Source organism: Marmota marmota, unplaced genomic scaffold, assembly GCF_001458135.2.
Source record: "Marmota marmota marmota unplaced genomic scaffold, marMar, whole genome shotgun sequence".
Classification (NCBI taxonomy): Eukaryota; Metazoa; Chordata; class Mammalia; order Rodentia; family Sciuridae; genus Marmota; species Marmota marmota.
The window spans coordinates 20,178,307-20,194,320 of NW_026000174.1; the positions used below are offsets into that span (position 1 = coordinate 20,178,307).

The following is a 16,014-nucleotide window of genomic DNA, read 5'->3' on the forward strand; positions in this document are numbered from 1 at the left end:
CCCACTAGCTTCCCTACAGTCTTTTTTCTATTTTATCCAAAATACTATATGCAAAAGTTATAACAAAGAAGGAAATTAAAAAATGAAAGCATGAAATCTCTCTCATACATTCACACACACACACACACACACACACACACACACTTTTCTTTATAGTGTTTTATAGTGTTTCTATTAGAGTCTAAAGAAAATTTATCTCTCATCTTCTTAAATTTTAAAAAATAGTTAAAATGAGATATCAATAAGCTCAATTAATTATAAAAGGATCCAGTCTCCACCCCTCTTTAAGCAATGAACAGGCCACATTATATGTGAAACTCCTCTTTGTGTACCCCTCTTCAGATAGAGGACTTTTAAAATAAACCAGTTAAAATGAAATAACCTCACTAGCAGAAATCTAAAAGTGGATAGTAACTGATTATTTCTTAACATGTTCTTCATAAACAGTAAAATTATAACTATTTTACTAATAAGTATCTCAGAGTTTTGACTACTCCATCTACTGCCTTATAAAAGGGAGCATATAATGAAGATCTGACAAAAGTGGGTTTTATTTTAACTCTAGTCTCATAACCCTAAATCATGGTTGTAGGTCAGTGTGTTTACAATCATAGACTCTTCTCTAATGAAGGTGCTTTTTTGTGGTTAAAGCAAATGATGAGAGAAAAAAAGAAAAAAAAAACAGAATCTCTCAAGATAATAGCTTGGCCAGTAGCAATGGATTTTCTGATGGCATCCTTGAATTTCTTGTTCCTCAAGCAGTAGAGAATGGAGTTGAGCATGGGAATGAAGACTGCATATACAGATAAAATCAATTTTGGTAGAATTAATTGAAGCAAAGTTCCATGGTCAGACATACATGAAGATCACGATGTGTAGAAGATGATCACCACTGTAAGGTGAGATGCACAGGTGGAGAAGGCCTTCCACTGCCCAGTGGCTGAGGGTATGTGCAGGACGGTAGAGACAATAAAGGCATAAGAAACAACAGTGGCTGAGAGAGGAAACACAAGAATGAAGAATCATGAAGTCAGATTTACACTTCAGAGGGAACCAAAAACAGGTCTTTAGGTATAGTAGTAGAATGAACAGTTTCCTTGTTACGGTGGGAAACCATGGGATTGGAATAAGTTCCATGGTCTACAAAACAGAACAGAGAACCATCAAAGTTCAATGTCTAGAGAAATAAAAGCAACACATCAATTGGGAAGAAACCCCCTAATTGAGAGAATAACTGGCCTTTTCCCTTTTTTATTTAAATGTTTGTTCTAATTAGTTATTCATGGCAGTAGAATGTATTTTGACATATCACACATATCATACATATAACGATTCATTCTTCTGGTTGTACTGGCCTCATCTTCAGTTATGTTGGATGTCTTTTGAAGACTCTGGGCCACAGTGGTTAACAATTCCCTCTCTGTGTTTAGGGTCATGGCTTATGCATCAACTACAAAAAGGTAGACATTTTTAGAATAATTAAGCACACTTTGATATTTTAGATGGTGCTATGGTTTGAATCTTAAATATAACTCAATAGCTTATGTGTTGAAGACCTGGTACACAGCTGAGGTTATTACTGAGTGAGGAAATATTAGGAGTTGGGACCTAGTAGGAAGAAGTAGATGATTATGGGTGTGTCCTTAAAGGGTATATTAGGACTCAAACCTATTTCTCTCTCTCTCTCTCTCTCTCTCTCTCTCTCTCTCTCTGTGTGTGTGTGTGTGTGTGTGTGTGTTTCCCTCCTTTCATGAGATGAGAAAATTTGTTTTACCACTATACCAAGATGTCCTTCCTCATCCTGGGTCCAGAATCAATGTAGCCAAATGATCATTGACTGAAACCATGAACCATGGTTTAACTTAAGCCATGAACCAAAATCAACCTTACTTCTGTAAGTTGATTATTTCAAAAGTTATGTGTGACTAACACATAAACTTGGTAAAAAGAAGCAGGGTCATTTCTATAACTATACCTGAAAATGCAATTCAGAAGCCTCTAGAATTGGTTTGTGGGAGGGGTTTTGAAAGGTTTGGAGATGCAGGATAGAGAAACACTATGATACCCTAAAGTGGATATTTAATTTTTTTGTTGTTGTTGTTATAGATTTAATGGGCAAACTGGTGAGGACTCAGAATGTTGATAGAAATCTGGAGAGTAAAGGTTTACTGATGTTTAAAATGGAAATGAGGGCTCTACTGGGAACTGCACTAGAGATCCTTCATGTTACATACTAGCAAAGAACTTTTCTACATTATGTATATGCCCTGAGACTTGGAGTGGAGCAGAGTTTAAAGATAATTAATCTCTGAAAAAGAAAATTTCAAGGTAGCACAGCATTTGGGTTAAGACATGGGTATTGCTGGTTACTTTTAGCAGACTTACAGTGACACTTAAGAGCCAAAAGCACAGCAGAAAGATTGGAAACACTTGCAATTTGTCCAGGAAAGAAGTATGAAATTTAGGGGCCAGAATAGTGTGATTGCTAAAGATATTATAGCCATTAAAAAGAAGCCAAGTACTTTGCATCCAGACAATAGGAAAGACACATCCTAAATACCTCAGGAATTAGCAAAACCCCACCCATAACAGGCTCATGGATATTTAAAAAAAAATAACTCATTGAAAGACTACTTTGAGAAGAAAGTTCCAAGGCACCATGCTTGCATGGGTCACCTAGGAAATTGCTTTCCTGGATTCATTTCCCACAACTGTCTAGGCACTCAGAGGCTACTGCAGTCATAGTCCAAAGTGGCCAGGTTACTGCTCCCACTAGTGGCAGACCTTGACATTGTCCACATGGTACTGCTTTTGCAGAAATGCCAAATACAAGAATTATGGAGGTTTCTACTGAGATTTCAAAGGAAAGTCTGAGGCCAGGCATTGTATGGCAGGTTCAGAGCCCCTGAAAGAAGCCTCTCATAAAAGGAAGTATATTGAAGCTGTGAGAGTGAGGCTGAAGCTACCATTGAGATCCCAGAAAGTTACAAGTATTTGGAACATTTACCAAAGAAATCTGCAAACAGCAAGAATAGTGAGCACAAGAGAGACACCAGGAAGGCTGTAGCCAGCAAGATTGTAGGGTCAGGGAAGCTTGGAGCTCACATCTCACTGCTATTTGCCCTGGATACTAAACAGGAGTTAAAAGATTTTATATTTGACCTGCTAGATTTTTATCTTGCTTTTTTTCCGTTCCTCCTTTTTGAAACAAGAGTGTTGACTCTGCACTACTACACCTTAGAACAATGTAACTTGTGTCTTGTTTGTGGCTGGTTTTGTTTGTTTCATTTTTGCAGGAGTTCACAGTTAAGAGTTTGCCTTGCACCTCAATGGAGGCTTTGGATTTGGGACTTTTCAGTGCTGCTTGAACTGTTAAGACTATGGAAACTCTGGAGATGAACTCAATCCATTTTGTATTATGAAATGAACATGAGCCTTTGGAGGCCAACTGAAGAACGTCATGGTTTGGATCTTAAATGTTCTCTTAATGCCACATGCAAAATGCTTTGTTCCCAATGCAGCACTGTTCAGAGGTGGGAGTCTTTAGAGGTGACTGGATCAAGAGGATTCTGGCATCTTGGAGTAATCACTTATTTATTCATGATTTAATGTGTTTGGGGATAGAGACTGTTATAAAAGTGATCTATCTCTGATTCCTGGCTACCATGAGATGAGCGGTTTTGTTGCAATGTATGCTCTCAACCATGATGTTTGACCTCTCCTCAGGCCCAAAACAATGAGGATAAGTGATTATCTTCTGAAATCTATGAAACAGTAAGCCAAAATCAACCTTTTTTCTTTTAAAATTGTTTATCTCAGATATTCTGCCACAGTGATGCAGAGTTGACTAACACAGATGGTTACTATTAATAGTTACACACACACACACACACACACATAGTTATATTAATCTTCCTGTTATCTGCAGGTGGATTCCTGAACTTTATACATACTGTTTTTCTCTGTACTTACCCAGCTATGATAATCTGACATAGTAAGAACTGAACAATAATAACTTCTAATAAAGCAGAAAGTAACACATTATAACAATATACTCCAAAAGAAAGTTATGTAACCATGGTCTTTCTCTCAAAATATCCTATTATACTATGTAAATCTTAGCAATCTACACATGTGATTTCTTCTTTTCTTATTAAGTTGAGCACTTTTACCTTTTCACTTAAGTGAAAGGAAATCACTTTATGTTTTCTCTTTGGCATATACAAATGGCTACTTTTAGGCTTTGGAAGTTATACTAAGTAAAATAAGTATTACTTGAACACAAGAAATGTCACACTGTGACAATTGATCTGATAACTGAGACAGCTACAAAGTGACTAATCTGTTAGTAGCATAGGCATCCTGACTGCACTATAGAAGGGAATGATTTGCATTTGGGGTAGGAGGGAGAAAGATGGTGGGCAGTGTTATCACTCCACCTGTAAAAGTACATAATTTAGAACTTGTGATTTGTTTATTCATGAAATTTTCCATTTAATATTTTCAGGCTGTGCTGGACCAAAGTTTATTACAGGTAACTAAAACCAAAGAAGCAAAATCACAAGTAATGGGGAATTACTGTATCTACATACTATTTATACATAAAATATCTTCATATTTTCATATATACCTGCACAACATTGGGACTAAATATAAATAAGAAAATATTGTTTTTGCAAAACATTTTTCTTCATAGAATACACTTTAATATTTTGATGTTAATACATTACTTTAAAACATTATTGGGTATGTCTAACTAACATCTGAGTATGTCTAAGTCACATCTATAATGAGAAGGGAATTACTGTCTAGGGAAAGACTGCGGAATTGAGATTGAAAAACCACACTTAAGTTGCTTCTAAGTGGAAGAATGCCACAATGTAAATCATTTCCATCATTGTTAGAGTTCATTTTTCTTCTTCCTTCCTATCATTTTTTTTAATTTTAATTGAAATATCTATACTTTTTTAAGGGGTATAGTATTATAGTTCAATACATGCATATGAGGTATGATAATAAAATCAGGATAATTAGCATTTCCATCTCCTCATGAAATGATGTTGAATTTTATAGAATAATTTTTCCATCTCTATTGAGATAATTTTATTTACATTCAGTATGTTGATATACTGTATTTTATTTAAAGATTTATTCCTTTTTTGCAGTGCTGGGGAGGGAAGCCAGAGCCTTGTATATGGTAGGCAAGTGTCTCCCACTGAGCTGCATTCCTAGCCCTGTATTATTTTTATTGATTTGCATATGTTGAAACATCCTTGCATCTATTGGATAAATATCACTTAATCATAGTGTATAATTTTTGACATACTTATGGGTTTGCTTTGCTAGTATTTTGTTGTGATTTTATCCATATATGTCCACCAGGGATATTGGTCTATAGGTTTTTATTTTTTATTATGTCTTTGGTTTTGGTATCAGGGAAATCAATGTAGAATGAGTTCAGCAAAGTTCCTTCCTTTACAATAGTTTTGGGATAGTTTGAGGAAACTTAGTATTTATTCTTCTTTAAGTTTGATAGAATTCAACAGTAAAGCCACAAAGTCCTAGGCTAGATTTCTTTGTTCACAGAAATTTTTATTATAAATATAATCTCTTAGTTTGTTACTAAATTATTCAGATTTTCTGTTTATGAATGGTTGGTACTTTGATGTCTCTAGGAATTTATTTGTTTCTTCTAGAATATTCAATTTGCTAGTGTGTAATTGTTCATGGTAGTGTTGATGTGGTGTCAATTGTAAGGTCCAAACATTCATTTATTATTTCATTTGTATCTGCTCTCTTTTTATCTGATTTTAGCTACAGGCTTTTAATTTTTTTTTTTGTCTTTAAAAATTACCATTGAGGGATGGGGATATAGCTCAGTTGGCAAAATGCTTGCCTCACATGCACCAATCCCTGGGTTCAATCCTCAGAAAAAAAAAAAAAAAAAAACTTTGAGATTTTTTTTCTTTTTTATTATTTTTCTAGTCTCTATTTCATTCATTTCTGCTCCAATTGTTATCATTTCTTTTCTTTTTTTAACCTCAGGTTTAGTTGGTTCTTTATTTTCTAGTACCTTGAAAGATATAACATTAACTTGTTTATTCAAGATTATTTTTTCTTAATATAGGTAATGATCAGTAGCAACTACCCCTCTTAGATATGCTTTTGTACATTCCATGTTTCAGAAAATTGTGTTTCCATTTTTATCTAAACTATTTTTAAAACTTTTATTGTTATAGGCTTTAGAATTCATTTTGACATAATTATAAAGTCATGGAATATAATTTGCTCTAATTCAGTCCCCAGTACTTCCCCTTTCCCTCTTTTCCTCCCACCCCTGTTCCCTTCACTCTACTCTACTGATCTTTCTGTTATTCATCTATTTTTTTAATAAATGTCCTGTGGGTATACATGATGATGAGATTCACTGGATATATTCATATATATATACATAGAAAATTTAGATCAGATTCATTCCACTGTTCTTCCCTTTTCCTGTCCCTCCTTCTTCCTCTCAACCCCTTTCTCTACTCCACTGATCCTTTTTCTATTTTGAAGGGATTTAACCCCTCTCCCTTTATTTTATTTTCCCTCTTTTTTTCCCCTTATTTTGTATTAGCTTCCACATATCAAAGAAAACATTTAGCCCTTGACTTCCTTGGTCTGGCTTATTTCACATAGCATGATAGTCTCCAACTCTATTCATTTACCAGCAAATGCCATAATTTTACTCTTTTGATGGCTGAGTAAATTTCACCTTTTTTTTTTTTTTGATGGCTGTTTTGTATATATACACCACATTTTCTTTATCCATTCATTTATTGAAGAGCACCTAAGTTGATTTTATAGCTTAGCTTTTGTAAATTGTGCTGCTATAAATGTTTATGTGTCTGCCTCCCTATAGATGCTGATTTTAGTTCTTTTGAATATATGCTGAGTAGGATAGTTAAGTTATGTGGTAGTTCCATTCCTAATTTTTTGAGAAATCTTTATTCTGCTTTCCAGAGCAATTGATTAAATTTGCATTCCACCAACATTGTATGAGTGTGCCTTTTACCTACATCCTCAAAAGCATTTATTGTTGTTTATGTTATTGATAACTGTCATTTTTTACTGAAGTAAGATGAAATCTCAATGTAGTTTTGATTTGCTTTTCTGTAATTGCAAGAGATGTTGAACATTTCTTCAAATATTTGTAGGCCATTTATATTTCTTCTTTTCAGAAGTATTTGTTTAGTTCATTTGCCTATTTATTAATTGGATTTTATTTTTATTTATTTAGAGTGTGTGAGTGTGTGTATGTGTGTGTTAAGGTTTCTGAATTCTTTATTCTGGATATCAATGCCCTCAGAAGCAGGTGGCAAAATTCTTCTCCATTCCATAGGCTCTCTGTTTGTGCTCATAATTGTTTCCTTTGCAAAACAGAACTTTTTTTTTAACTTGAAGCCATGCCACTTATTGTTGTTGTTGTTGTTGTTTTATTTCTTGTGCTTTACAGATCTGACAGAAGTAAATTCCTCTGCCAATATGTTGGAGCGTTGGACCTACATTTTTTTCTAGAACTGCAGAATTTCTGGTGTAATTTCTAGGTCTTTTATTCACTTTGAGTTGAATTTTGTGCAGGTTGAGAGATCTGTTTTCATTCTTCTACTTATGGATATTCAGTTTTCTAGCACTATTTATCAAAAAGGTTATCTTTTCCCCCAACAAACAGCATTGGCACTTTTGACCTTGTCTCTGTGTCTTCTCTTCTATTCCATTGGTGTTCATGTCTCTTTTGGTGCCAGTACCATACTGGTTTTGTTACTGTAGCTCTGTAGTATAATTTGAGGTCAGATATTGTGATGTCTCCAGCATCTCTCTTCTTGCTCAATATTGCTTTGGTTATTCTGGTATTAGAAAATACCAAAATATTTCAAAATACCAATTTCTACACTTATTTTTCCGAGTTAATTTTAAACCTTGTTTTTTATTTCTATGAAGAACATCATTAAGATTTTGATGGGGATTTTCATCAAATCTGTTTATTGCTTTTGGTAGTATCGCCATTTTGATAATGTTAATTTTGCCTATTCAAAAACACAAGAGATCTTTCCATCTTCTAAGGCCTTCAATTTCTTTCCGAGGTGTTCTGTAGTTTTCATTGTAGGGGTCCTTCACCTCCTTTATTAGATTCGTTCCCAAGTATTTTTTAAATGATTGTGAAAGAAATAGTTTTTCTAATTTCATTTTCAGCAGATCCATTACTGAAGTAGACAGAAGTGATTTATTTATATGTCTTGATCTTGTTGTGTCCCGCTACTTTACTAAATTTGCTACCAGCTTTAAAAGTCTTCTGATGAAATTTTTGAAGCATTCTAAATATAAAATGATGTCATCAGCAAACAGATAATTTGAGCCTAATCAACCCTAAAAGACTTCACTTTTTCATACTACCACATTGCCCACTAAGTTTTAGGACCTGGAATTTTTGAGATTATACTTTTGAACTACAGTGGCTTGTGTACACTATTTCTTCATGGCTAGTGCTCATGACAAACCAGTTTCAAAAATATTACAAGTCTGTTCATTGATTTAGAAATTTATTAATTTATTAGTAAAATATGAACCAAAGAGGATGAATGTTTTTCCAGGAAGCATATGAAAAGGTGATTATGCTTTACGCTAGGGTACACAAACAAAAGGTCCATGAACTTTGAATTTCAAAATCATAAAATTGAGCATGTAAACATCCTTAGTAAAGTGATATTTATACTTAACAATTGGTAAATTGTGGCATTAGACAAAAGCTGATCTTTGTTTTTTTTTTAATATAACTTTTCTTTGGAAGACAACTCTAATAGATTGAAGAAAAAATTAAAATAGAAACAAGCATCACAATTTCTAACTTAAATTGATCTATGAATTTCAGATTATAAGTTTTTAAGAGCTTAATGAAGAATTCAAAGTGTACCTCAAACTTTTTTCAAAATCTGTGTGATTCCTAAATTTTCATTTTGATGTCCAAATAATGAAAGTTCAGATAAAGAGGTAAGTGTCTCAAAGATGACACAATTAAGAAAAGGTGTATGACAGAAACAAGAACACAGCTGTTTATGACAAGTATTAGCTTGGTTTGAACAAAGGTAACCTATGAGAAAATAAAAGGCCGCTATGGTAGAGAACAGAATAATCAAGGTTTTACTCTTCTCTATTTTCAGTATGTTTTTCTCAGAATCTAGTTTCATAGTATTTCTAAATGAAATCATATTTTACTCATTTACTAATACAATCAAGCTTAAAGAAAGAAACCACAAAGCCCTATTTCTTGCTCTCATAAAGATACACCAACTATATATCTAAAATAAAAACACTGGATTAGATAACAGTTTTCTATGAAAACCAAGTACAAGCACAGTGTTAAGTATAAATTGTACCTAAGAGATAACCTAATTGAATTCAGTATGTTTTAGGGAGGAAGAGGTTTTAGTAAAAACTGGCAAGAAAAATTCTGATGACATGATACACACACATAGACAGATTTTGATGTCTATATATACTTATTTATGGACACTTATAAAATAAAAACAAGAGGTAAAAATTTCCAGTCCTATATGCAACAGTATTTATTTTTTCTTAGCAATTATAAGACAAATCTTTTATGGATGCTTGAAGATTTTATTTTTATCTAACAGCTAAAACTTCTTATATGACTTAAAATTTTATCTTACAGCAACACCATAAAACCTCAGTCTAAAACCTCTTTCTTTATTGGTTCTTTTAGTTATATATTGGTTGGAATTCATCTTGACATAATTGTACAAGCATGAAAGAGATTTTGTTCTAATTCAAGCCCTACTTCCTCTCCTCCCCTTCCCTCTTCTACCCTCTGCTCCCTTCCCTCTATTATCTTTCTATAAGTTTCACTCTGACAAACTATAATTAGCTCAGAAATGTTTTATTAAAGAAATAAAAAGAATATGTAGAATAGAAAATAAAGCACTGGAACAAAAAACACAAATTTCATGTTAGTCTCCACATTCCATAAAAAAGTAATAAGGGTGAATATTTTCAATATTTTTCTGTTGGAAAGGGTTTTTTTCTCTTTTTATTTATCATCATCGTCATCATCGTCATAGTCATCATTATCATCATCATCATCGTCATCGTCATCATCGTCATCGTCATTGTCATCATCATCATCATCATCACTCGATTCTTCTTCATGGGTTTCATCATCATCATCATCATCATCATCTGTTTCATCATCCTCTTTTTTCTTATTCTTTTTATCATTTTCTAGAAGTTTAGAGGTAAAGAACATCTTATTTTATAGTCCCTATTTATAGGGAACAATGTGCTTAACCCTTTACTTCAGTCAGAATAAAGACTGAATAAAGCTCTTGCCTCTTTGTCTCCTACTACCCTTAAAGGTCCCATAGGTATTTTGAGCTATATATATAATATCTGAACATTGTCAGGTATTCAAATTTGGAATCAAAACTTTTCTGTTTTTATTTTTATTTTTTTGACACAATCACAGATTGTACATTATATGTCTGGGATTGAACCTCAGGTTTTTCAGACTCTAAGAGCAAAATTCTTTCCACTACAACAGGTAGATGAGTTTCGTGTTTGTATGTAACATAAGTGCAAGAAGATAGTTTTTTCATTCGTTTGTTTTTAACACACAGTATTTTTATTTATTTTTATGTGGTGCTAAGGATCGAACCCAGTGCTTCATGCATTCAAAGCAAGCACTTTCCCACTGAGCTACAGCCCCAGCCCCCTAGAGTTTTTAAATTAGACAACAAACACACCCACAAGATACACTCACAAGAGTAAAATTCTTTCCCCTAATAGATTGGGCAATGCTGTATACTCTAACTAGATTTTGATCATCTCTTTAAAACACTTTTAGGAAGTATACTTTAATGGTTACAGGAATAACTTCTAGAATCAATCTGAAATGTGACATTTCTTAAGTTTACCCATTAAAAAAATTAATTTCTCTTAACCTTTGGTTTTCTTATCTAAAAATAGACATAATATTTATAGTTCATAATAATTAGCAAGATTTTTGACAACTTTAAATCTTTTCTAATATTTATTAGATAAAATTTACATTTCATGTATAATTTTAATTACTTTGTTATCTTATTTAAGTATTTATAAAAGCTTGTATGTGTTAGATATTTTTATGGACTCATATTTATGAATTTGAGTCCAAGCCAACTAATTTCAGAATATGTATATAAAGCAAGAGATTATTGGGTTATCGACTGTGTACTCACCTTCACTTAATATTCCTCTGAGCCCAGTTTTTGCAACGAGTATGATTCACTCTTATTGATACAGGATTGGCATAGGATTTTTCATTGTATTAGGCATTGTAACTAATCTATAGCTAATTAAAAATATACAGGAGTGTGGACCTAGGTCATATACAAATACTACCATTTTACAGAAGAAAAGAGGACTTGAGTATTTTGTTATCTGCAAAAGGTCCTGGAATCAATCCCCAGTATATACCAAAGGAAAATTGTAGTTTTATTTTGGAGAACATCATAATATCTGCAGTCCAAGCTGTATCAATTCATTTTGGTGACCAAAAGTCCAAATTACTTTAAAAATCCTATTTGAAAGTTAGTAATTTCTTTTTTACCTCAAAAGAGAATCCAGTTTTCAAATACATTGCAGAAGAAAGATAACACTGGGAATTCCTGTTTAGTAGATCTTTACTTTGCTAACTAAAGTAGCCATCTCTTCTCTTCAAAACATTATCTTTGATGAGACAATATTCAATAATGCTCAGAAAATTCAGGGCAAATTTTCCAAAAGTACCATGAATGATCTATTAAACTGGAATTAGCATCATGATCTCAGGTAATGAAAAGTGCTTGGAGTAAAAGATTGTTCCTTCTCTGACTTTCAGATCTTCATTAGCAGGGGTTCTGTGAGACCCCTAGAACTCTGTTCTTAGTAGCTGGCAACATTCTTTCCTTCCAGCATAGCCTCTTCACTACTGTTTTTAGCTAATCAGAGAAAATCTCAGTATTTTTATCCTTTATCCCTGAGTATTCTAGTTATATTAAGAAGAGAAAGTGAAAAGGGTATTTATCATCTAAATTCAATAGTTGTATAGCCTTGAATACTATGCCTGACTTCAACTGTCATTAGCAACCAATCTTTTTAAAAATATTTTTTAGTTGTCAATGGACCTTTATTTAATTTATATGTGGTGCTGAGAATCAAAACCAGTACCTCACACTTGCTAGGCAAGCACTCAACCACTGAGCTACAACCGCAGCCCCTCCAACCAATCTTACCCTAATCATAATGTCATAAATCCATCCTTCTCTAGTCTTCATTGTTTCCCCTTATTTTACATCTACACAACTCTTTATGAAACTACCATATCCCCCAAAACAAAGTTATTTCCATTGTTCTCATACAAGTCTTTATTATTTACTTAGTTACTGATGATTAACAGTGTGTACACCTATACAATTAACCAGAAATAATAAAATTATTATAAAAAAAACACATAACCTTGGGAATAATTTGTCACCTAAAATGAATAGTAATGACTTGAAAAACCTAGACTAATACTGTAGACATATTGTCAATATTTGGGGGGACAATGCTTACTAAATATGATGGGATATGAAAATAACTGCAGAGTTTTGGTGAGTAGGTGAAACTATGATTGAGATTTGAAGCTTTCTGATGGAACAGTAACAAAAGCAGTTAAAAGTCAGAGTTTTGACTCACCCTTGATATCATAAAGGAGCCTCTCAGCCACGTGTCTCTGGTGAATTTTTTTCAGGATTTTCATGGTAACCTTCACTGCATTCCATGACCCGTAATGGTTGACCAGGATTTCAGCAAGATCTTCATGATCGGAGACTTTCTTAATCTCCCCCCTAGGAATATTCTTAAGTTTTTTTTTTAGCTCGACATAAGTAAGTTTGCTCTTAAACTTCTTCAATTCTTCATCTACAAGTTCTTGAAGAGAATTTGCCAAGTGCTCACGTGCCATTTTGTACATCTTTGAAGACATTGATAAGTGTCTATTAAGGAATTAAAAGCCAGATAGGATAGCAAAGATTAGTTGCTGAAAGCTAGAACTTTTCTCAAATTATCGCTTTACATTTATAGTCACAGCTAAGAATCAAGGGTACATTAAGACTAGAAGAAAAATCCAAGCAGAGCAAATTAAGAACCAACAAAAGTAAGAAAAGCCATGATCTAAAAGGAAAATGTTAATTTGTATTCCATGAATGGAATCAACATACATGGAAAATATCCAAGAAGAGAGTTAGTCTAGAATATTAGCAAGAGACATATTAGGAATGAACATTATGTCTTAATAATATTGGGAAGTAGACACAACCAAAACACTAAAAAAAAAAAAAATCAAAAGATCACTACTAGCTTTAGAAAATATAAAGTATTAGAATGAGAAATATTCTTAAATAAAAATATAGCTTAAGCAGTCGTTCTCCTGAAGAGAGTCCCCATCTCTTCTAGCAGAAGTCAGGATGCCAAAAACTCAAATCGGTCCCCACATACTTCAAGTAAAACTTTCTATCTCTTGGGACTTCCCGACTCTATAGGCTCTCTATGTAAAAAGGAAAAATGATCCCCAGAGTTTGATGATACCTTCCTTGTCAAGATCCCTTTATCTTTCTTTAACTTTTCAAACCACTTCATTATCATTAATATTTGTTTTAAGCCTGTAATATTTTATCTTAATGTATCTTTTGTCTCTGTTCATGCTTATTATCACAAGAAGCTCATAAAACACTGTTCATCATGTAACTGGGCATCAATTTTCATACAGTTTGAACAGTCTCTTTTTTGTGTCTTTAAGTTTGATTTTGTTTGGATATGGGTATCTGATTACTTACCACATTATTTTGTTCTTGAGCTTAACCTCCATAATGTTTCTACTATTATGTAGATGCAATAAAATGACATACTATCCAATTTGAGATAGATGGTACAAATGTAGGAGAAAGAGCAAAAAAGTTGTATTGCAAAGAAAGACTTGGAGGAAAAATTCCCTTTACTATCATGATGAATGAAGGCTAAAAATAGTTGAGAGTTATTAAAGTCTAAAACCTACAATGTATGTATAATAAGATTTACACATCTTATATGTGATATAATTTATTTATAACTGTTTCTATGTTTCTAGAAGCTTCAAGATGGATATGAACCCTTAATCAAATATTGATAGAGAAAATATTTAGAATGCATATGCATGTTTTATATTGTGGTAAGAGCACTTTATGTGAAATCTACTCTTATAACAAACTTTTAGGTATACAATATAGTAACACTAACTATAGACATTAAGTTATACAACATCTTACATAACTGAAACTTAGCATCCATTGAATAAAAATTTCCTGTCTTCCCTGCTTCTATTCTTGACATCTCTCATTCTACTCTCCATTTCTAAGAGTTGGGCTATTTTATTTTTTTTTAATTTTAATATTTATTTTTAATATTTGGCGGACACATCTTTGTCTGTATGTGGTGCTGAGGATCGAACCCGGGCCGCACGCATGCCAGGCGAGCGCGCTACCGCTTGAGCCACATCCCCAGCCCAAGTTGGGCTATTTTAGATTCCATATGTAAATGGAATCATTCAACATTATTCTCAATAATCAAAATGTGGAAGCAACCTAATGTCTATCAGTAGATTAATTGATAAAAAAAAAATGTAGCATATACATAAAATGGAATATTATTCAGCCTTTAAAAAGAAGAAGACTGCCAAAGATGATAATATGGACATTATGTTAGGTGCTGCTACAACTTATATTAAAGTATCTAAAAATGGGATGTTTTACAATCAAAAGAAGAACAAAGTGATAGAATGTCATAAAATAAGTACAAGAAATTTACTCACCAAAAAAAAAAGTCCTGAAACTTTCTTTCTGTAAGAAAGTGTTTCAGATTAGGTGCTGGTGTTTAGGAATTTCTCTCAGAGATCCTGACTTGGAGCAGCATTCCAAATTACCCGTGGACTTTGGGAAACAGTCTTTATATAGTCTTTTTAAAAAATTCTGATCTCATATGATCTAAGCACTGATGCTCAAAATAAGATAAAATTCATTCCAAAGAAATAAGAAAAACAAGGTATGGTATGGAAAAAGATAAAATTAAATCACTTCTGCCTGCAGGCAGAAGAGAGAATGAAGAAATCCATCAACTCATACTACTGATTACAGAATAATAAAGGTGGGTACAGAACCTGCCGTTACACATTTGTTTGGGGGAGGATAAAGAAATATTCCAGGTATCTATGAGATAAACATATATCAGATACTGGATGATAGTGGAAAAAACACGTAACAGATTCAGAAAACAAATTTATGAACAAAACAAATTTCTTATTTTTATGAGGCTTAATCTAACAGAGAAAAAAGTGAAGTTAAACAAAATAAATTTTGTAAATCATTATTGTAATCATAGGAACCAGGCCAAAGCAAGAGGATACTACAAGAGCCTCCACCAAAACAACAGTCAGAAAATATGGATTTAATTGTAATTATATTGCTTAAAATCTGGAAAACATTGACCAAAAACATGTCCTTCAAACCTATGGTAGCATTCATGATTAACACGGTGTCTCAGAATACTGCATTCACATATTTTTAGTTATATGTATACTCTCCCTAAAAGCAATCTTTAATCCACGAATTCACATAGAAAAAATGAAGTTGAGTCAAGTCCAAATGCCAATTATTTGAATCTTCAGTATGAAATCTGGCACTACTCCTAAGTCTCAGAAAATTACAATTTGTCAACAGCCAAAGAGTGCTAAGCCACCATATACTGGATGACTGAAAACAGATTTACTGCAACCAGCTGTGACACCTAACCACAAAGGCCAGCAACTAATTGAGGAACACAAAGTTATTGTGTTACACAGTTGGGCTGCACAATCTCCAGCCCTCAACCCCAGAGCTAAAGCCAAAAGAAAGTATGCAGAATGCACACCCATCCCTACCAGCAGTC

General features: G+C 33.2%; 1 protein-coding gene across 1 annotated transcript; it reads right to left on the reverse strand.

The window, feature by feature from the left end:
* Positions 1-1,036: 1,036 nt before the first annotated feature.
* Positions 1,037-15,149, reverse strand: LOC125611986 (pyrin-like). The gene is made up of 4 exons (XM_048787913.1): positions 14,903-15,149; positions 12,754-13,052; positions 10,192-10,278; positions 1,037-1,140 (listed from the first exon to the last, which is right to left on the reverse strand). The coding sequence occupies exons 2-4, from the start codon at positions 13,040-13,042 to the stop codon at positions 1,037-1,039; spliced, it is 480 nt and encodes a 159-aa protein (XP_048643870.1). The 5' UTR covers positions 13,043-13,052; positions 14,903-15,149.
* Positions 15,150-16,014: the final 865 nt, after the last annotated feature.

Bases quoted from the DNA above. Each gene is read 5' to 3' on its own strand.
- LOC125611986 (XM_048787913.1), bottom strand. From the start codon at position 13,042: ATGTCTTCAAAGATGTACAAAATGGCACGTGAGCACTTGGCAAATTCT. The intron at 10,279-12,753 runs GTGAGTCAAAAC...CTAAACTTCTAG, and splicing joins GCTCCTTTATGATATCAAGG to AAAATGATAAAAAGAATAAG. The intron at 1,141-10,191 runs GTGATGATGATG...TCTGTTTTGTAG, and splicing joins AACCCATGAAGAAGAATCGA to ACCATGGAACTTATTCCAAT.